Here is a 21,895-nt window from a genome sequence, read left to right as displayed (position 1 = left end):
GTGCGCATGTGCGTGTGTGCTATACTCCTATCTGTACCTCCTTCCATATTATATTCACATTATAGGTAGAACTGTACACACACAGGTACACACCTATCCTGCCACCCACCATCACTCTGACAAACCAGTGAATTCAAACCTGGTAATTCCATGTCCAGCCCAACACCACAGGGTTCATCTAGTTTTCTGCCTGTCCGTACTTGAAGCTTTTTTCTGATAAAGAAAAATCTGGCTTTGATTATCCTCAGTATACTTACTCATTTGCTCAAGCCTGTAACGGAGAAAGGAGTTTAGAATTACTACTCAGACCACTGTGCAAAATAGCCCTAGTTATTGGTATTTGCCATTTAGAGTTCTTTTCATCTTTTGATTTAATGCGTATGGTTAAAATACTGTGCTCAAAAGTTATTTGGGTCAGTTCTTTTCTCCTCCTTCGCCATGATTATATCTCTGTATATTTAACTGTACTTAGATTTTCATCGATCATGTTTGTACTCCATTAAGCTGGATTCCTGTTGGAGGGGATTGAGAAGTTGTCTACCACCCTCCTTTAAAATCAGTCATTGTGTGTGTCTGCTGGTGTGACATAGAAGTTGCCTTTGAGGGCAGAAAAGTTCTTAGAAGTAGAAGTCCCTGATAATCTCATCACTCTAACATTTTAAGTTTGTGTTTGTGCAGTTGTTGATTAGGAGCATCATTTTTGGGGACACCTGGGTGGCTTAGTTGGGCATCTGAATGTTGATTTCGGGGCAGACCATAGGCTCAGAGCCCTGCGATTGAGCCCCACATTGGGCTCCGTGCTCAGGGATGGGGGGGCACTCTGCTTGAGATTCTCTCCCTCTGCCCCTCCCCCACTTGCACATGCATGTGCACCCACTCCCTCTCTCCCTAACATAGATATATCTTGGGGCCCCTGGTTGGTTCAGTCAGTTAAGCGTCTGCCTTCAGCTCAAGTCATGATCCCAGCGTCCTGGGATTGAGCCCTGCATCGGGTTCCCTGCTCAGTGGAGAGCCTGCTTCTCCATCTGCCCCTCCCCACTGCTCATGCTCTCTCACTTGCTCTTGCTGTCTCTCAAATAAAAAAAACTTTAAAAAAAATTTATTTAAAATAAATCTTAAAAGAAAAGAAACTTCATTTTTGTTTCATATGTTTGTGAATGGGTAATATATGCAGATTATTAAAAAGTTAGTGGGTACAGGGGCGCCTGGGTGGCTCCAAGGGTTAAAGTCTCTGTCTCTGTCTTTGGCTTGGGTCATGATCTTGGGGTCCTGGGATCGAGCCCTGCATTGGGCTCTCTGCTCAGCAGGGAGCCTGCTTCCTCCTTTCTCTCTGCCTACTTCTCTGCCTACTTGTGATCTCTGTCTGTCAAATAAATAAAACCTTTAAAAATAAAAAAGTTAGTGGGTGCAATTGGTAAATAGTGCAAAATAAGTGTCTCTCCCATTCTCTGCTATCAGCCATTATGTTTCCACTCCCCAGAAGCATCCCCTGTCCTCCTGGATGTGTGCATGCATGTGCATGGTTTCTTAAACGAACTGTAATACAGTTAGCTTTGTTTGTATCTCAGTATTTATTCTGTTTCTGCTTCTTGGTATATTTGGCAAACACTCTGTGTACATAGCTGTCCCAGGCTGCGTGGCCACAGCGGCTCCTTCACAGATGTGCTGTCTCTTACCTCGCCAGGCCCCTACTGGTCTTGTGCTGCTACGTACACTGAGTACTGTCACCTAACGCCATTTCTCATGTTCAGCTTGCATCTGTCATGTGTGAGGTTGAACATCTTGAGGATTTGAGGGTCAGTTTTCCTGTATGGCCCTTCAGCCTTTTTGCCTTCTCACTGTGGGGTAATTGGTCTTATTCTGAGGCATTTGTAGAAACTCTTCATAAATGAAGTCAATTAGTCATTCGTCACTAATCTGAATCGTGTATTTTCTAGTTTGTCATATTGTTTTGAATGGTTTTTCTTGTATGTATGTAATTTCAACAGTTGAGGCTCATACGTGCAGTTTTTCCTCACTTCTCATGTGCTGCAAGTATTTTTCCATGTCTTTGAGTATTTCTGAACATTATTTTTGATGGCCAGTTAAGAGACCAATGATGGTGTACCCAAAGTTTTATCTGCAAATCCTCCTGTTGAGAAAAGGGCTGGACTTATAGCTCGGTGTGCAGATACGTGGACAGTCCTCCAGAGGGCGCTCTTGGGGAGCATGTACATTCCTGGGGCTACACTGAGCTGCTGCCACTTGTTACAGATAGTTTCCATTGATTGTTCCCAATGGCCTCTCACTTCGAAGGTCCTTTCTCCAATGCTCTGAACTGCTGTCATTTTTTTAAAAAAATTTTTTTCTGAGGAGATAGAGATAAGGTAATAAAGCCAAAGTGTATTTCTCTAAAAACATGATGCTTGAGACTAGGAAAAAATATTTGTGACACGTGTGCTAAGGGACTAGGGTTCCCAATATGTAAAGAGCTCCTTCACAATAACAGGGGAAAGACCAGCAGATCATCAGGAAAACTGGGTAAGGTGAATTGTAGAGGAGATGGCGGGTGGGTGGCTGGTGACCATGTCTCAGCGGCAGTCGAGGACCTGCAGGTAGAAACCGGAAGATGCTCTTGGCTCATCCCCCAGAGGGCAGGCGTTTCAAAGATGGGCCCAGTCCGTGCCAGCAGGCCTGTGGGACCTGAGCGCACCCTGACAGCTCTCTGGCTTGTGGGAGTGTTCGCTGCAGGAACCGTCAGACCCTCGTGCATGCACTTTGTGGGGAGCTGGCTTACACCCCACACTCGGGGTGCAGCGTGTGTACAGGGTGTCCCCTGCAGCCTTGTGTATAGTACTGAAGGCTCAGTGACCCACCAGGAGCGAGTGGCCTGAGATACCGTGGTGCATCCCGGTCACGGGATACTGTGTGCTGCTGTGAAGTGCCTTCTGAGATCATTGAATTGTAAAAACGGAAGCAAACCCTACACCTACAGTGCGGTGTGCATAGTACTGCCTTGGGGGAACTGCAGGCCCCTGGTGCTCACACAGATGGCTGGAAATACATGTGTCTGGATAAAGCAGGCTGCAGAAGCATGTCACCATGGCTGAGCCTCTGAGAAGGCGCCTGAAACACCTAGGGGACAGGGGTGGGGGGGACACTTAACTGTTCACTGCTCCTCCGTTTCTTACTTTAGAATTTGGTACTGTGTGCAAGTAAATGTAACAGTTTTTTTTAATCATGTTCAGTTAACCAACATGCAGGACGTCACTAATTTTTGATGCGGTGTTCAGCAGTTTGTTAGTTGTGTGTAACAGCCAATGCTCATCACATCACGTACCCTCCTTAATACCCATCTCCGGGCTACCCCGTCTCCCCCACCTCCCCCACCCACCTCCCTTCTGTACCCCTTACTTTGTTTCCTGGAGTCCAGAGTCTCTAACACATAAACTTTTAAATATAATAGATTTTAAATTTTAAAAATTTAAATATAATAATTATTTGTCCTAGCAATTCCACCTTTGGGGATCTTTCTTATAGATTAGAAGCATCAGAACAACAACAACAAAAAAAGCATCAGAACAGAAGGATATATGTGTAGAGGGTTTCTTCTGTGCTTTGAAATATAAGTTTGGGGTTTTTTTTTTAAGATTTTTATTTATTTAGGGACGCCTGGGTGGCTCAGTTGGTTAAGCAGCTGCCTTTGGCTCAGGTCATGATCCCAGCGTCCTAGGATCGAGTCCCACATCGGGCTCCTTGCTCTGCAGGGAGCCTGCTTCTCCCTCTGACTCTGCCTTCCACTCTGTCTGCCTGTGCTCCCTCTCGCTCGCTCTCTCTCTGACAAATAAATAAATAAAATCTTTAAAAAAAAAATTGGTTTAAAAAGAAAGATTTTTATTTATTTAAGAGGGAGAGAGAGAGCAGTGGGAGGGAGAAGCAGACTCCTGGGGGAGCAGAGACCCTGGGATCATGACCTGAGCCGAAGGCAGACGGTTAACCCACTGAGCCACTCGGGCGCCCGGGGGCCGTGCTCTTTTTAAGATGTGTTTGCTCAGCTCCCTGGGGTTTCAGGAACCTCTGCAGAGAGGCACTGTCTCATTTTCCAGGCCTAAATAATCAGCTTGGTGATTTGGTGTTGAGAAGTCAGCATGTTCCAGAAGATCAGACTAGGTATTGTGAGCCCCTGCCCCTATACTCGTGGATGGCATGTTTTAGTGTGTTCACACAGAACGGGAGTCTTCAGTGAGACCTTTCTCTGGTGTACATTGTATCCCCAGAGGCTTGGCTGTTAGAATTAACCTGTGTGCTTAGGGGTTCCGTTTTTCTTCTCTTTATCAGGAAACCATAAATACAGGCCCTTTTGTGATGCGCTCCACCTGTCGGAGATGTGGGGGCCGAGGCTCCATCATCACAACTCCTTGTGTGGTGTGCAGAGGAGCAGGACAAGCCAAGCAGAAGAAGAAAGTGGTGATCCCCGTGCCTGCCGGTTGGTCCTGGGGTCCCCTACGCACTGGGGGCTGGGAGAGCTGAGGCCTTTGTTTCCTTGTGATGGGCTCTTGAAGCTGTGGTTAAGGGCCTACGGCCCCAGACTGGAGGGGGGACTAGAATCTCCTTGAGTTTTTGTCTTTGCATTGGTCAGGCTTACAGACTACACTTGCATGCCATGTTGGGCAGAAGGGACCAGACATGCCTGCTCTGCTCCTGTGTGGGGCTCCTCTTCAGTCGACGAGGCCAGCCTTGTCCCCTCTGCCAGCCCAGTCTGCACCGCCACTCCTCCCTCCGGCCTCCAGCGGCAGCCTGTGACTGCTCTCCCCACCTGTCTCTTTCTCCCGGGGCAGGTTTTCTGCGTGGTGGGGTGATCTTATCACTCGCCCTGCAGAGCGCGCTGTGACTTTTGGGGTGGGGAATGTCTCCAGTCTCAGCCCCTGCCGGTGTCTGCCTTAGTCTTCCCTGGCTGCCTGCCCTGCGGCCTTCTGATTTTCACATAGCTCCTTTTTTGTTCTTTTTTTTTTTTTTTTTTCCCAAAGGGACGGTTTGTTTTGTTTTGTTTTGTTTTGTAGTTTTATTTATTTATTTGACAGAGAGACAGCAAGAGAGAGAACACAAGCAGGGGGAGTGGGAGAGGGAGAAGCAGGTTCTCCATTGAGCAGGGAGCCCAATGCAGGGCTCGATCCCAGGACCCTGGGATCATGACCCAAGCTGAAGGCAGATGCTTAACAACTGAGCCGCCAAGGTGCCCCTTTCACGTAGCTCCGTGAACAGGCTGTGATGCCTTCCAGGACAGAGCCTTGGCGTACCACTCCGTGTGTCCGAAGCTCACTTTCCCCCTTCTTTTCAGCAGGCTGACTCTCCTCCCGGAACTCCTAGCCTGAGTGTTGCTTTCCCGGGGGCAGCCTTCTGGAGCTCTCCCTGTTCCTTAGATGTCCTTTGTCTTTTCCTCTAAGAACGTGACCTCTTTGTAATGATGCATTTGTTAGCGTTAGTTTGGTTGATAGCTGTGCCCCCTATTAGACTCTGCATTCACTGGGCTCCTACACAGACGGGTAGGAGCCAGGGTCCGTGACGTGGGTAAATGAGTAGACGGTGCTCTTGTTTGCTCATCACTTGCTATATTTGCACCTGTAAGAAGTCACAGTCGTTGGATGTGCTGTGGGTAATTGTGTAGCTCCTCACTAACAGGCATGGGTGAGGAAGTCAGGGGTTTGTAAATGGATCTAGGGCAGAAAATTCCTTGGGAGGTCCCAAGATAACTCTTCCCTTTTGAGCTTCTGTTCTTCTTTCAGGAGTTGAGGATGGCCAGACCGTGCGGATGCCTGTAGGAAAACGGGAAATTTTCGTCACATTCAGGGTAGGTGCTCTGCCCGCACAGCTTCTCCCTGGCCCTCTCCCGCTGGGCGTGGGTGCGGCCTGGCCCGGCTGGGGAGAGGCTGGTGCTTCATGGAAGCGTGTCTGGCCATCTCCATTTCTGAGGGCAGCAGTGGCCATCTCAGTGGCGTGGTTAAACATGCATCATGTCAAACCTTTGTGGTAGGGTTGGACAAAGTTACCTCAAGATTCGGTTGGAGACATAGGACACATGAAAATACAGAACACGTCTTCTTGTGTTTTTATTTATGTGTTGAATTGTGTGTGGGGATAGTAAGTGCCAGAGGCACAGCTCTACATACCAGGTGCAGGGGCAGACCCAGGTTTCTGGAACGAGGGGATGGTGAGGGGGATAGCGCCCTGTCTCCGCAGCCCCGCCAGGTGCACGTCTGAGGACGGCCGCGCAGACTGCATGCAAGACTCCTTCCTCCTCCCAGCAAGACTCTGACAACAGCCTGCTGCCCCTAGAGAGGAAAGTGGCCGAGTGTACCCCCCTGGGGGCTGGCGTGCCTCCGAGCAGCCAGAGGAAGAAACCAGAGCCTCAGGTGTCAGCACGACACATCTTGAGACTTCTCAGTTACCAGTGAGGGAAAGAAAGCGGATTCCCAGCAGAGGCAGGGAGGGAGACGGTAAACAGTTTACACGTGAGATGGTGCTGTGTGTTATTTGGGGACATGTGTACGTATGTAGGAACGGTCACTGCTGCCTTCATCGTGGTGGTCACTCCGGAGGGGGGAAGGGCCGGGGGCTTGTTAGTGCTGCTGGGTTGTGGGCACCATGTGTGTGATGTTATTTAGTTTCGTCTGTTCATATGTGTGTGAAATATTTCATAATTTAAAGCAAAGAGGAAAAATACCATAAAGGGTGAACTGCTAGACCAGGAGACCCACAAAGGTGGCCTCCTGGAAGCCAAGCTCTACGACGGGCTTCATCGGGGTTCCAGACTCTGCTCCCCTGTGGTAAGAGACGAGCACAGAGAGGAGACCTGGCTGCAAGGCAGGGAGCGTCTTTGACACCCGAAAGTGCTTATAAAGTCAGAGTGCTTATAAAGACAGTGCTGCCTTGTCTGTCTTGAGGATAGTTTGTACCAAATGACTGTTTGAAAGATAAACTGCTTGGCTTTTGTAGGTGTACTAGTCTTTCTTTCTTTAAACTTTCTAGGAGAGTAAGATATTTTTTGTTAATGTTCAAAAAGCCAATTTTACTTTTTTATTGGTCGATTGCACGACTTCATCTGAGACTGACATGCTGGCGTTGCAGCACAGAAACAAATCTGATGTAACTCCCGGAGCCTGGGGTCGCACTGTGCTCCGGAGGAAGTACATTCTGTCCTCTGTCCTCTGCTCCTCACAGAGAAGAAGCGTCACCGGAGCGCACGTCAGGGCCTGTGTCCAGGCAGCTGGGATGTGGGGCTGTTGTCCCGTCTCCGTGGGGGAGTTCTCCAAGTATGACCGCATCTCCCGTGTTTGGTCCTAGGTGCAGAAAAGCCCTGTGTTCCGGAGGGACGGTGCAGACATCCACTCCGACCTCTTTATTTCCATAGCTCAGGCTCTTCTTGGAGGGACAGCCAGAGCGCAGGGCCTGTACGAGACGATTACTGTGACGGTAAGAGGGCGGGGATGTCTTTGCCAGTCTTGTGCTTCACTGGTCTCTTGTTTTCTGAAATGGCTGAGAAGTGGCAGCACCTGTGAGCAAGCAGCATGTTGAGGACTCAGAGATGAGGTCTGGGGGAGGCAGCAGGAGGCTCAGGCCATTGCTTGGGTTCGAATCATAGACTGTGGGCCTTGACTGTGGAGTGGCCCTGGAAGGCAGTTCCTGGCTTGCATCCGCTCCTCTGTGGGCATCAGGCACCAGCCTCAGCACTGTGCCCCTCTGTTGGTTTTGCCTCCTCCCCGCTCTTGCTCTCTGTGTTCCCTCACTCCTTGTGGCCTCGCCTGCTGGCAAGCCCCCATCACAAGCTGTGCTCAGGACAGACCCCAGTAGCCAGTTTCCATGTGGTTGTCTAGGAACCTGAATGGCAGTTCTTTCCTAGGAGTAAGTCTTTGTGTCTTTTTTTTTTTTTTTTTAAACCAGGAATTTTTTTTTTTTAAAGATTTTTATTTATTTATTTGCCAGACACAGAGGGAGAGAGAGCGAGCACAGGCAGACAAAGAGGCAGGCAGAGGCAGAGGGAGAAGCAGGCTCCCTGCTGTGCAAGGAGCCCGATGTGGGACTCGATCCCAGGAACCTGGGATCATGACCTGAGCCGAAGGCAGCTGCTTAACCAACTGAGCCACCCAGGCGTCCCAAGTCTTTGTGTCTTGAAAGATTTCCCATTCAAGCAACTGGCAAACCACGGCTTTCCTTTCTATGTAGATCCCTCCTGGGATTCAGACAGACCAGAAGATTCGGATGAGTGGGAAGGGCATCCCCCGGATTAACAGCTACGGCTACGGAGATCACTACATTCACATCAAGATAAGAGTTCCCAAGTGCGTGCCCACGTAGCCATGGTGAGGTCCTCCCGATCTCCCCACCTTTCCCACCCAGCAGGGGCGGGTTGAGGGCTTTTTCCCAGCCAGGCCCTGTGCTGAGCCCCAGCCTGGGCCTGCTGTCTGCTGCTGTGAGCACTGAGGCTTCAGGCTGGGGCTTCTTCCTCCCTCTAGTCAGGTGTGTCCGGCCCTAGGTCCCCCTAGCAAAGTAGGCATAATAAAAAAAAAGTTGACCTCCTTAGCTGCTGGAAAATTGAGTAACACATCAGGCAGACGTGGCTGTAGCTGCTATTGATTTTATTATTACTGCTCTCAGGGTACGGGGGTCTGCTGGAGAGGCAGATCTGTAACTGGATCATGTTGCTGACATCTGTGTCCTCTGGGAGGAGAGCCGGGCACAGTGCTGTGGCATCCCACCCCACTGGGGAAGACCTGCTCTCGGCTCTCCGGCACACCTTTTAGTTAGTTAACTTCCTATGTGAGAAGATTGTAAGACCCTCCTCCCCACCCCGCCCCTTTTAAGTAAACTATTTGGTATTGTCCGCTGTTTAAAAGCAGCTTAGGGTATTTTAAGAGATTTTCTTCCTTAACGTTGTGTTAGTTTTCAGATGTACCACAGCCATTTGGTAGTTCGATAGCTGATGGGGCGCTTGCCATGGTGAGCGTGGTAGTTTCCATTTTCTTGATCGAATCTTCGAGGGTGTGGCTCTCAGGTTCAAGGTGTGTGCCCCTGCCTAGATTGGGGGCCCCACATTTCCCACATGCTGACATGGAACTGGCCAAGACCATCATTTAAAGGGCTGCCTCGAGGAAACACTCCACTGTGTTTGGTCCACAGGAGACTAACAAGCCGGCAGCAGAGCTTGATCCTGAGCTACGCCGAGGATGAGACCGACGTGGAGGGGACAGTGAATGGTGTCACCAACACCAGCACAGGTAAGGCGGCATGGCGACGTATGGAAGTCCTCTCAGTCGTTGGAGGACACAGGATCAGAAGCATGTTGGGGTTTTCACTTGCGGAAGCACGGTAAAGTGAGGGGAGCTGTGAGCTAGGAAGAGCTGAGTGCCAGCCTTGCTCCCAATAAGGCCCCGCCCTAACTTGGCCTGTGTGCGCTGAGGTCAGGAGCTCAGCATACCTCCTGCCGGAGAGCAGCTGTGTGTCTCCGAGAGCTGCTCTTCTGAGTTCTATCCGTGGTTCTGCCACTTGCCCTGTGACTTGGGCATAACCCTACGTGACACTCCTTGTAGCAGCTGAAGGAGAAGATGGACCCCGAACCGCTCGCTGAGACCTCAGTAAAAAAGCCAGTCACGTGGCTGCAGGTCTGCGTGAGCACAGCAGGTCTGACTCTGAACTCCTGTGGCCATGAGCAGATGCCTCACGTACCCGGAGCTCCGGTGTTCTGCTGTCTGTGCAGAACATGGGGACAGGCCATGTGGGTGCTCTGGCTTCAGCCACCTGCGCTTCCTCCTCGCTGCCTCGTTGTGTTTTTGTCTGGGTCCTGGACGCCCCTGCCCATGTCCTCAGAGCCTGAATGGGCCCCGGGAGCAGGTGATGGGAGTTCCCAGCGAGCTGGAGGACTTGGCCTGGGAGCCAGGGGTGGTGGTCCCAGAGGCAAGGGCTCTGCATGGACTTTGTTGAGGTGTGCGTGGAGTCCAGGGGACCTAGTCCTCTGCACAGAAGGAGCCATCACAGATCCTGTCTGTAGCCTGACCAGATGGAATGGTTTGGTGCCTGGACTTTTATATTCTTGTTACATCCCTTGAAGTAAAGAGAAGGGAGAGTAGCTCTTCTGTGTAGTTCTGGTTGTGCTCCTCAAGCCGTCCCGGTTACTTAGCATGGGAGTCTTGCTCTGCAAATACCCTAGCTTTCCTCCTCTCCCCACCTACGGGGAACTTGACATCTGCCTGAGTGAGCCCACATGGTGTCGGTGTTTTTATAAAAAGTTCTTTCTGGGGACGCCTGGGTGGCTCAGTTGGTTAAGCAGCTGCCTTCGGCTCAGGTCATGATCCCAGCGTCCTGGGATTGAGTCCCACATCGGGCTCCTTGCTCCGCAGGGAGCCTGCTTCTCCCTCTGACTCTTCCTTCCACTCTGTCTGCCTGTGCTCACTCTCACTCACTCTCTCTGACAAATAAATAAATAAAATCTTTAAAAAAAAAAAAAAAAAAAAAGTTCTTTCTGGTGGTTTAAATTGAGAGTTGGTCATACAGTCAGCTTACGAGAGTCCTTCTGAGCCTCATGATTTTCATAGTTGTTCCTTGTCTGGATAGCGAGTTCCCTTTCCCCTTGTCCAGCCAGGCTTTATTGGGAACCTCGTGCGCCAGACACTTTGCCAGTTCCTCCTTTTAAATTTTTATTGACATAATTTTACTGAGCATAATTTAACTTTAATATATGCATTCAATAACTTTCTGACAGTTGTTTATAAAGTGAAATAGGTGTGCCAAATTATTTTTCCTTTCCTACTCACTTTCATTGTCATTTCAGAGTTGTATTCCAGTGGGAAGTTTGGCTCCCAGACACGATTTAAAAAAAAATTTTTTTTTTTTTTAAAGATTTTATTTATTTATCTGACAGACAGAGATCACAAGTAGGCAGAGAGGCAGGCAGAGAGAGAGGGGGAAGCAGGCTCCCTGCTGAGCAGAGAGCCCGATGCGGGATTTGATCCCAGGACTCTGGGATCATGACCTGAGCCGAAAGCAGAGGCTTTAACCCATTGAGCCACCCAGGCGCCCCTAAAAAAATTTTTTAAAATTTGGGGCGCCTGGGTGGCTCAGTGGGTTAAGCCGCTGCCTTCGGTTCAGGTCATGATCTCAGGGTCCTGGGATCAAGCCCCACATCGGGCTTTCTGCTCAGCAGGTAGCCTGCTTCTCTTCCTCTCTCTCTGCCCGCCTCTCTGCCTACTTGTGATCTCTCACTGTCAAATAAATAAATAAAATATTAAAAAAAATTTTTATTTACTTATTTTTTTTTTTTAAAGATTTTATTTATTTATTTGACAGAGAAATCACAAGTAGATGGAGAGGCAGACAGAGAGAGAGAGAGAGGGAAGCAGGCTCCCTGCTGAGCAGAGAGCCCGATGCGGGACTCGATCCCAGGACTCTGAGATCATGACCCGAGCCGAAGGCAGCGGCTTAACCCACTGAGCCACCCAGGCGCCCCTTTACTTATTTTTTTTAAAGATTTTATTTATCTATTTGTTTTTTTCTTTTTTTTAAGATTTTATTTATTTATTTGACAGAGATTACAAGTAGGCAGAGAGGCAGGCAGAGAGAGAGGAAGGGAAGCAGGCTCCCTGCTGAGCAGAGAGCCCGATGCGGGACTCAATCCCAGGACCCTGGGATCATGACCTGAGCCCAAGGCAGAGGCTTAACCCACTGAGCCACCCAGGTGGCCTTTATTTATCTATTTGACAGAGAGAGAGATCACAAGTAGGCGGAGAGGCAGGCAGGGTGGGGTGCAGGCTCCCCGCTGAGCAGAGATGTGGGGCTTGATCCCAGGACCCTGAGATCATGACCTGAGCCCAAGGCAGAAGCTTAACCCACTGAGCCACCCAAGCACCCCTATTTTTATTTTTTTTAATTTTTTAAAAAAGATTTTATTCATCTGGGACTGAGAAAGAGAGGGAAAGTGTGTGTGTGAGAGAGAGAGGGAACACAAGCAGGGGGAGCAGCAGAGGCAGAGGGAGAAGCAGATTCTCCGCTGAGCAGAGAGCCTAATGCAGGGCTTGACCCTGGGACCCTGAGATCATGACCTGAGCTGAAGGCAGATGCTTACTGACTAAGCCACCCAGGCGCCCCCAGACATAACTTTTTACTTATTTATTTTTAAAATATTTTATTTATTTATTTGACAGACATATCACAAGTAGGCAGAGAGAGAGAGTGGAAGAAGCAGGCTCCCTGCTGAGCAGAGAGCTGAATGTGGGGCTTGATCCCAGGACCCGGGGGATCATGACCCAAGCCGAAGGCAGAGGCTTTAACCCACTGAGCCACCCAGGCGCCCCCTCCCTTTTTTTTTAAGATTTTGTTGACATAACTTTTTAAATAGGATTTAAAAGTCTTGGAATTAACTTCAAAGAGCACGTTGTCAGTCTGCTGCCCAGATGTGGTTCAACTTCACTATACTGTGAAGAGTATTACTTGTGTAGTCTTCGTGTGAAAATATGACACTACATACAATTCCCATTTCCTGACAACTTCACTAGTAGTGGGTCACATTTATTTAAGTAGAGTCTGAATCTCTTACTTCAAGCTTTAACAAAAGGTAACTGAGCTGTGCTAGAAGCTGTTGTGTTCCGATATCATTGTTTCATGAGATAAGGTGTACTCAGATCACCTTTTTTTTGTTTTTAAGATTTAATTTATTTATCTGACAGAGCACAAGCAGAGGGAGCAGCAGGCAGAGGGAGAAGGAGAAACAGGCTCCCTCCTGATCAGGGAGTACAATATGGGACTTGATCCCAGGGTGCCGGGGTCATGACCCGAGCCAGAGGCAGATGCTCAACTGACTGAGCTGCCTAGGCATCCCTCAGATCACTTGTTTAATGGCCTGCAATTACACAGGAGTCAGGGTGTCCTTGGAGACTGCCGAGAGTCATCACAGATAAAAGCTGATTCCAGGGTGTCTTTGCTTTTGTTAGGAAAGGGGCACCCAGAAGGCATTTGGGATAGATACAATTACATAGAAAACTGACCTAAAGTTTTAGGGGGATTTAGTCTCTCTTGCTTATTTTTGGTCCCTGATGTAGCTGGTGAAATCCTTAATGGCTGAGCCTAACTTCTTTCCCAGTCTGTGAACCAGAAAGTCCAGAAAGATGTGGTGTGCTTAGGGACTCTCAGGACTCAGGGCTAAGCAACAGGACACAGGGAATCGGGGCGCTCTGATGACTTTCGGGGTTAAAGATAGCATGGCTCATTGTTTGTGTTTCTGGGTCATTGTTAATTCTTGGTGACAACACCCATACACACGTTTAACTGTAAGTGTAGAAACCAATTTCAGAGCTCGTATCCCACCTGCTGTTTCTCTTCTCTGATGACATAGTTGACAGTGTTGACCTTTACACAGTCCGGAGGCAGGAAGATAAAGAAGGAAAGACGTTTTAATAGAATAAGAGGTCTTCTTGTGGGCTCAGTCTTTGTGTGTAGACGGTTCAGGGAGTCAGGCTGTGACTGTAGACCTGCATGTCCACCTGTAGGGTGACCCAGTCCTTAGAAATCAGGTCCTGGAGTCCTGTTGGCCTCTGTTTCTTCAGACTTAACGTTCGTGTAGCATTTGTTGTGTGTTAAGAAATGATGTGGGGTGACAGGGTCCCTGCCTTCAGCCAGCTGCAGATGATGGGAGAAGGTGGCAAGTGTTGAACCCCAGATATGTGCCAGACCTTCCTCATAACACTAGGACTTTGTGCATGTGGAGAAAAAAATTTGACCCAAAAGCGTGGCACATATTCATGGGATGAGCATTAGGTGTTCCTCTTCCCCTGGCCTCACCTTATAAATAGCCATCAAGCAGTCCTGACCTGGAATCCCTGCCTGTAGGAAGCTGGCATGTTCTCTGTCTCCCCTAGCACCTTGCATGGCGCCTGGCACAAGGCCACTTAGTGAATGTTGGCTGCGTTTATTTGAATTCACTTTTCCTAACCATTGGTTGGGAGATGTTCTGAGGGATGGGAATGTAAGCCGCTCTGGGGAGAGAGGAGACCTGTGGCTTCAGCTTGGACCTCTGTTAGACTGCTGGGCAGCCCTTCTGAAGGTATAAACTAGAGGTGCTTGTGTAATGCCCGTTTGGCTGGAGTGGGCTTCCAGCTTGGGCATTTCCTCTTCTAATGTCAGGAGTCACGTACTGGCTGTGTTTACAGAAGCTTTGGAGCCAAGTGCCCTTGTTTGTGTCCTGTCCTGAGATCAGCAGGCACCTGAATGTCCAGGATATCCTGTAAGGACACGTCCGTCCTCCTGCCCCAGGCTAGAGAAGCCCTGTGTTTATAGACTTGGTCATCTATGTGCATAGTTTATTCCTGACATTTGGTTCAGAGTTTTAAATTTGGTGCTTACATCCTTTGATGCCCCTGCCAGTAAACCTTGTTCCTGAAGGAAACTGTAGTCCTTTTATCCAAATTTAAAGTAGAGATGAGAGGGGCGTCTGGGTGGCTCAGTCATTAGGCATCTGCCTTCAGTTCAGGTCGTGGTCTTGGGGTCCTGGGCTGAGCCCCGCATCAGGCTCCCTGCTCGGCAGGAAGCCTGCTTCTCCCTCTCCCACTCCCCCTGCTTTTGTTCTCTCTCGCTGTGTCTCTGTCAAACAAATAAAATCTTCAAAAATAAATAAAAATGAAAAAATAAAACAGAGACGAAGGACCTGGGTGGCAGGTCGGTTAAATGTCTGCTTTCGACTCAAGTCATGATCTTGGGAGCCTGGGATCAAGTCCCACGTTGGGCTCCCTATTTTGCATGGGGCGTCTGCTTCTCCCTCTCCCTCTGTAGCTCCCCCTGCTTGTGCGCACTCACTTGTGCACGTGCACGTTCTCTATTAAATCAATAAAATCTTAAAAAAATAAAATAGATGAGACGGTATTCCTGGTGGTAGGGGGTGAGAATTTCAGAGCTTGTGTCTGTGTTTTGTTATTTTATTTATTTTTTATTGTGAATCATTAACCAGTTAACTAGATGCTTGTTCTGGGGACTTTGGCCACCATGCCTCAAATGCCTGTCGCCATGGGGCATAATTGCTCCTCGCCTTCCAGGTGACAACAGCAGAGTTGGGGGAAGAGGATGACAGCAGTCTGAGTGTTTCTGTGTGCTGTCATGACTGGTAGCTAACAGTTTGGGTTCTGATGTCCGCTGATGCATGGCCCTGGTCTGCTGTTATTGACTGGGAATTGGAAAAAATGATTAGGAAATCACTTCCTCTTTTGGGAACTATAACAGCACCTATTTCATGGGGTCTTTATATGATCAAATGAGATCAAGTAGGGAAAGTGTGTAACATGGTACTTGCCACATAATAAAATCTCTACCAGCTGTAACTCATAGCGACACGTGCGCACGCACAAAGATTTATCGCCCTCGTAACAAGAACACTACGAAATTCAATAGTCTTGCTCTCATGTGTCTGAGGAAACCCAGGAGTGATGGGAAATTTCTGAGTTGTGTGTTGCTTTGTGTTAGGAGGGTCTTTGCCTTTATATAAGAATGGGGACATGAGGGACTATGGGAAGGCACACGTGGCCTTGTCATCTGTGGCAGTGGCACCTCTGCTGTGGTGATTGTTCAGTGCCCAGGTCCTCCGCGGGGGAACTCTGGGAGTCCCGGCCACCTTGGCTTTGGTGATCGCTCAGACCTTGGTTAGCACATCCTTGTTTGGGGCCACTGCTCTCTTTCTGCACTCTGGGAGCATGCCAGGTGCATGGGACTACCCAGAGGGGTGAACCCTAGGACGGCTTTACCCACCCCTGCTTGGGGTCTGGTAACCGGACTGATACCTTGGGGACCATGACCATTTCTTCCTGTGCCACGCAGTGTACTTAGCATATCCGTCCTAGCACATCAATGACGTGCCCTGCAGTTTATTTTATTATTATTATTTTTAAAGATTTTATTTATTTATTTGACAGAGAGAGATCACAGTAGGAGAGAGGAAGGGAAGAGATCACAGAGAGAGAGGAAGGGAAGCAGGCCCCCTGCTGAGCAGAGAGCCGGATGTAGGACTCGATCCCAGGACCCTGAGATCATGACCTGAGCTGAAGGCAGCAGCTTAACCCACTGAGCCACCCAGGCACCCCTGCCCTGCAGTTTAAAATGCTGTCCGGTGCATCATCTAGCTCATGGCAGACTCACACCCTACCTGCCTACTGGCTGGCAGATCTTGAAAAGGAAAAGCTTATGCAGTAGCCTTGATCTCTATAGCCTCTGCCTGGGCTCTGGAGAAAGAGCAGAGCAGCTTCCCCTTGTCTGGAGCATCTGGCTTAGATGCTTTTATTTTTATTTTTTAAAATGAATTAATTTATTTTTTAAAGGTTTTTAAAATTATTTATTTATTTGACAACAGAGATGAAGTAGGCAGAGAGAGAGAAGAAGCAGGCTCCCCGCTGAGCAGAGCACCCGATGCAGGGCTTGATCCCAAGATCCCAGGACCGTGACCTGAGCTGAAGGCAGAGGCTTTAACCCACTGAGCCACCCAGGTGCCCCTGGCTTAGATGCTTTTGATAGGGAGTTTGCCCAGTGACATACAGGGTTCCCCACTGCCATCGTTACAGGTCAAAAGAACTGCACATGTTGTGGGATTCCACGAGGCATCAAGTCCCCTCCCTGAGTGTCCTGGAGACATTAGATGCACATGTATGGAGCGTGGAAACTGGTCAGTTGGTAGTGGCATGTGTTCTTCACCTTTCAAGGGTCATTGGCAAGGTTTTTAAGAGCTGGGTCCTGGACCCGACTGCTTGGGTTTGAACTCCGTTCTCTCTCCCACCCACCAGCTCTGTGACCTTGAGCAAACTGCCTAATCTCTCTGTGTATTCATGTTTTGAGTTTTTAATTTTTTTTAATCTGTGGAATTTTCTTGTAAAGGATTAAATGAGCTTCTGAGAAATCTGTGTGTCTTGGCCTGGAAGGCATGGCACTTGGCAGTTGTGACAGTTGTTACAATGAAGATAGCTGGTCATTGTCCCTCTCTGTGTCTTGTTTCCCTGTTGTGGGCCAGTGACTGAGGAGCAGTTGGGATACACTGAAGCACCGGGTGGCTGGTTTGCTTTAGTCATCTGACAGGCGAGGCTGCCCTGGCCAGGGCAGTGGTCCCCTCCCCTCTCAAGATGATGGTTGGTGGCTTCTTGAGTGCCTAGCCACTGGGTGGTCAGGTGTGGGTAGGCGGGGCCAGGGATGGGACTCCTGGAAGTGGCGCCCTTGACCCCAGTTCTTTCTGCTGTTTGTGCCCAGGTGGCAGGACCATGGATAGCTCCACAGGAGGCAAGGCTAGGCCTGAGGCTGGGGAGGACAAGGAGGGATTCCTTTCCAAACTTAAGAAAATGTTTACCTACTGATACCCAGCTGAGGTAGGAAAACCCTGAGGTTTCTTCCCCTTTGTTTCCCTGTGAACTAATCCCTGTTTTCCCTCGCTTTAACCAGTGTCATACCCTGCCCCCACTCCCAGCCTTGGAAGAGGTGCTGATTTAGTGTATCTGTGGTGTATCTGGCACTCATCAGAAGCAGGCCTCCCAGTCTGTGCAGATGCCGGCATCAGGGCTAGGAGGCAGCCTCAGCCAGCAGCGCCAGGCTGAACCAGACCACCCCAGTCGGCCTCTGCCATGTCCACTTCCTGGAGAGGTTGTACTGGGGGCTGCCTCACAGCCCTTCTTTCACCAGCTTCTGGGGGCCTGTGTCCCGCAATAGTGGGAACCAGGCTACCCACGATCACAGGGGGCGAGTCACAGCAGAGCCAGGCCTAGAACTCAGATCTCCCCAGCCTCCTGACTCAGCGCCCATCCTGCCTGGGAGGCTCAGGGCCACGTAAACCTCAGGGGGCTGCCAGGAGTCACGCTTGCTCACTGTGATGTCTCAGGACTCACTTTTTACTTGTTCTGGTCCCTGGTGGCTGGAACTCCTGGTGCAGCTCCCTCCCAAGGATGACAGAAGCCCACCCACAGGGTGTCATCCTCCTGGGATGCTGGTGAAACGTAACCATTTGTGTCTTGGCTTAGGAAAACGGTCCACTGGAAACTAGGCCGGGAGCGGCTGCCCCTCCTCATGGCCAGGGCACCGGAAGGATTCCAGAACAACAACACTGAGCCCCTGCCTGCAGAGGCCCTGGGCCGCCTTGGCAGCAGCAAAATCATGTGACAACACACGTCTCCATGGAACGGTCACAGGGGACAACCTGTGAGCAGTAAGGTGTGGCACACATAAGGGATGGTAGAACTTCCCTGTCCATGGGTAGGTGACGTGGCCTCTTCTGGCTCAGGCAGAATAAAACAACTGGACACTTCTTGCAGAGCTAAAACTCTAATTTGGAATCAAATGTGGAGATATTAGTTAAAGAATTAAAGGCCATGCTTACAGCTTAAAAATGAAGCCTTAAGCTGCACCGAGTCATGAAGTGATTAATTTCCCTCTCAGCAAACCTCCGGGAGGTTCTGGAATGATTCTTTTCTACCAGGTTGTCTTTCTGAGGAACCTGGGGCCTGCATGCCCCACCACGTACATCATCCACTCTTCAGCAGGGACGTCCTATTCTCTTCCTGGAGTGAGTTTTAATTCCCAAAGATCCCAAGCAGCTGGAATGTGGGCACTTTGGGGCCTGGGGAGGCACATACCAAGGTCATCCCTGGACATGCCATTCCTGACCATGTGGGCTGTGATCTTTATTAGGACGGAGAGTCCTTCCTTCCATCCCATGTGGGGTGGCCTTTCGTCCTCAACTGTTGAGTTTTGTTGTTCTAAGCCAGGTGTCGAGTGGGGCTCCTGCCCTTCTGCTGGACCAAAGGTGGTCACAGCTGCAGCCTGGGCCCAGCAGGCTAATGGCCCGTTACCCCAGAGCCCTGGACCCTCTGGCTGCCAGGGGCTTGGATCTCACCTCTCACACAGTTGACATCTGTTTTCAGAAGTATGTGTAAATTATTTAATGCTGAGAGTCGTCATCTTCTATAGAAATGTTTGTTCAGAAAAGGAAAGCACAGTCTGAGCAATTGAAGGTTTCACCGTCCAGCCAGAGCAAAACACACTGTTCCCCAGCCTCAGCTTGTAGGATATGCGGGCTCCATGTGTTTCCAGATCCTCCTACTGTGGTAAGACAGGCTAATGGAGAAAACTTATGAATAGTTTCCTTTTTGTTTTCCTTCATAATTTACTAAAATAAAGTATCTATTATTGTCTGATCTAAGAATGTAAAATGATTCTGTATCAATGTAAATAAGATTACTGCCAAAAGATATTTAAAGCATAAATTGTGGTCCTTTGTTCTTTGAAATTTCAGAGTTCAGACTACTTTCTGCAGGGGACTTAGCTGTGGGGTTGCTGGTATGCCATCTGCAGTCAGGACTGTCCCATATCACCGCTGGCCTTCCTGGGGCTGGCTGGAGAGTTAGCTGGCCTCGTTCACGGAGTCCCACCAGCCCAGGAGCACCTGCACACTGGTGGCTTGGTGGTGCTCTGACAAGCACTGACCCTCCAGCCAAGATCCCAGAGCAGGGAGCTTGCCATGGGACAGTGGGCTGATTGGAGTGAATGTTCTGAAATTCAGTGTAACTTTTTCTTTGGGAGCCCACGAGAAGATGTGCATGTCACTGCCTCCCTCACTAGATTTTCCCCCCTGTTGTTTTCTGAAGAACGTTGATTATTTATTTATTTAATTTATTTTTTGCATTAAATTTTTTGCTCATTGTAGTTTGATTAGTCGGGGCTCCCAGCTGAGGCTCAGAAAAGCCCCAATGCCTGGCACAGCCAGAGTGGCCCTGAGCACAGACAGAGCTCAGACCCATCCCAGGGTTCTGGGCTGAGCATGGAAGCCATGGGAGCCCTTGCTGGGCTGGGTGAAGAGGTTGGGAAGAGCTGGTGGGCACAGGAGAGGAGTGGAGAAGTAGGTGGTAGCGTGCAGTCATGTATAGCTGAGTCTGACCTGGGCACTGGAGCCTGGCCCCGACCCACCAGCACGCCTCTGCTGGGATTGGGTGGACTTGAATGCTTGCTTCTCTTTCATGAAAGCCCCTTCTCAAAGATGACAGTTCTGTCCAGTCCCACAAGCTTCTTGGTTACCCAGGTGTCCAGAAACTGCCCCATCCTCATGCTGCCCTTCTGTGCACTGGGGTCTGTCACTGAATTATGTAGACCACTTACAGCTTTTGCAGAAGGGGTGTTTTAGCACTGGGAAACCTGTATTTTTAAAGTATATTTTTTTAATTTTTTATTTTTAGAATATTTATTTATCTGAGAGAAGGAGTGTGAGTGATCCAGTACGAGTGGGGGTTGGGCAGAGGGAGAAGCAGACTCCTGGCTGAGCAGGGAGCCTGATGTGGGACTCGATCCCAGAACCTGGAGATCATGACCTGAGCCAAAGGCAGACACTTAACTGACTGAGCCACCTAGGTGCTCCAGAGATCTTATGCTTAAGTAATCTCTGCACCCATGGTGGGGCCTGAGCTTAAACCCCCAAGATCGAGAGTCTCACACACTACCGACTGAGCCAGCCGGGTGGCCCATACCTTTCCACCGGAAGTTAGATCCATTTGGAGTGATGAGCCAGGCAGCAGCTTATAGTGACTGGGTCCCTACCTGCTTTCCTTGTGCCTGGAGACCACAGGGAGCATTGGACCGGCTGTGCTATTGGAAGGAGACATCTCCTCTTCAGCTCTACCCAAGAGGGCGCCACTGGAGTTCAGACCGGTGCTTCCAAATCCTTTGGGGCTTTGGGAGAGAAGCTGGGCATCCCGACTTTGATGTGGTGATTTTAGTTACTTCATTTTGGGGATTACCTGTGCTCTACAATTCAGCCATTGAAAGTATACAGTTTAGTGGATTTTAGTTCAATGTTGTGCAACTATCACAATTTTAGAAATTACATCACCCCGAAGAGAAATCCCATGTCCATCAGCAGCAGTTACTCCCCATTTCCCAAAATCCCCCAGACCCTGGCAGGCACAAATCTACTTCCTGCCTCTATGATCCGCCTGTTTGGCACATTTCAAGTAGACGGGATCATACAATAGTGACCCCTTCTGGTTCCTTCTGGTTTCACTTACTATAATATGTCAAGGTTCATTCCTGTAGCATGAATCAGTATTCCTTTTTATGGCTGAGTAAATTCCATTCTGTGAATAGACCACGTTTGTTTTCCAATCATTCCCTGGTAGGCATTTGGGTTATTTCCAGCCTTAGGCTGTTATCAGTAACACTAGGAAAGCTGTCTCATTTTAAAATGTTAGCAGCTCTTCGGGCACCTGCGTGGCTCAGTTGGCTCGGGTCATGATCCCGGGGGTCCTGGGTTCGAGCTCCACATCAGGCTCTCTGCTCGGCGGGGAGCCTGCTTCCCTCTCTCTCTCTGCCTGCCTCTCTGCCTACTTGTGATCTCTCTCTGTGTCAAATAAATAAATAAAATCTTTTAAAAAAAAATGTTAGCAGCTCTTTATATAAGGTACTTAGGGGTCAGGCTTATAGATGCAAGGTAGAATGGCTCATGTGCTGAGGTGGAGTGGGGAAGAGAATGGGAAGTTAGTGTTTAATAGGAACAGAGTTTGGGATGGTGAGGAAGTTCTGGAGATGGATGGTGGTAAGGGCCACACAACTAAATATAATCCACTGAACTATACACTTAAATGTGACTAAAACAGGGGACATGTGGGGGACTCAGGTAAGCATCTAGCTCTTGGTTTTGCCCCCCCCCCCATGATTATCTCTGCCCCTCTTCTCTGCAGCCCTGTGTCAGTCTATAACTATTCGTGCATATTTGTATCTGGCTCTCCCACCAACCTAAGCGCCTCAGGGCAGAAAGCATAACCTCTTTGGTTCACGTTGTATTTAGGTTGTCAAGTGCTTTCTCAATCAGTTAATGGATTGAATGTGTATGGTAGGACTGCAGGTATAGAGGGTTGGGTAGGAGGGAAGT

General features: G+C 49.3%; 1 protein-coding gene across 2 annotated transcripts in view; it reads left to right on the top strand.

Annotated features, from left to right (window-relative positions):
- DNAJA3 (DnaJ heat shock protein family (Hsp40) member A3) overlaps positions 1 to 19,172 on the top strand; it is a 30,772-nt gene extending 11,600 nt beyond the window's left edge. The window contains exons 6-12 of one of the 2 annotated variants that reach the window (XM_059154256.1): positions 4,318 to 4,465; positions 5,763 to 5,827; positions 7,321 to 7,449; positions 8,200 to 8,315; positions 9,154 to 9,251; positions 17,239 to 17,354; positions 18,000 to 19,172. In XM_059154256.1, coding sequence (XP_059010239.1) covers positions 4,318 to 4,465; positions 5,763 to 5,827; positions 7,321 to 7,449; positions 8,200 to 8,315; positions 9,154 to 9,251; positions 17,239 to 17,342 — 660 coding nt within the window. In that variant the 3' untranslated portion in view covers positions 17,343 to 17,354; positions 18,000 to 19,172. The remainder of the gene's footprint in view (positions 1 to 4,317; positions 4,466 to 5,762; positions 5,828 to 7,320; positions 7,450 to 8,199; positions 8,316 to 9,153; positions 9,252 to 17,238; positions 17,355 to 17,999) is intronic. The other variant, XM_059154257.1, reaches the window with a different exon arrangement.
- The last annotated feature ends 2,723 nt before the right edge of the window (positions 19,173 to 21,895 follow it).

This window comes from Mustela lutreola, chromosome 17 (genome assembly GCF_030435805.1).
Source record: "Mustela lutreola isolate mMusLut2 chromosome 17, mMusLut2.pri, whole genome shotgun sequence".
Classification (NCBI taxonomy): Eukaryota; Metazoa; Chordata; class Mammalia; order Carnivora; family Mustelidae; genus Mustela; species Mustela lutreola.
Note: the sequence above shows the minus strand (reverse complement) of the source record. Positions and strands in the feature narration are given on the sequence as shown.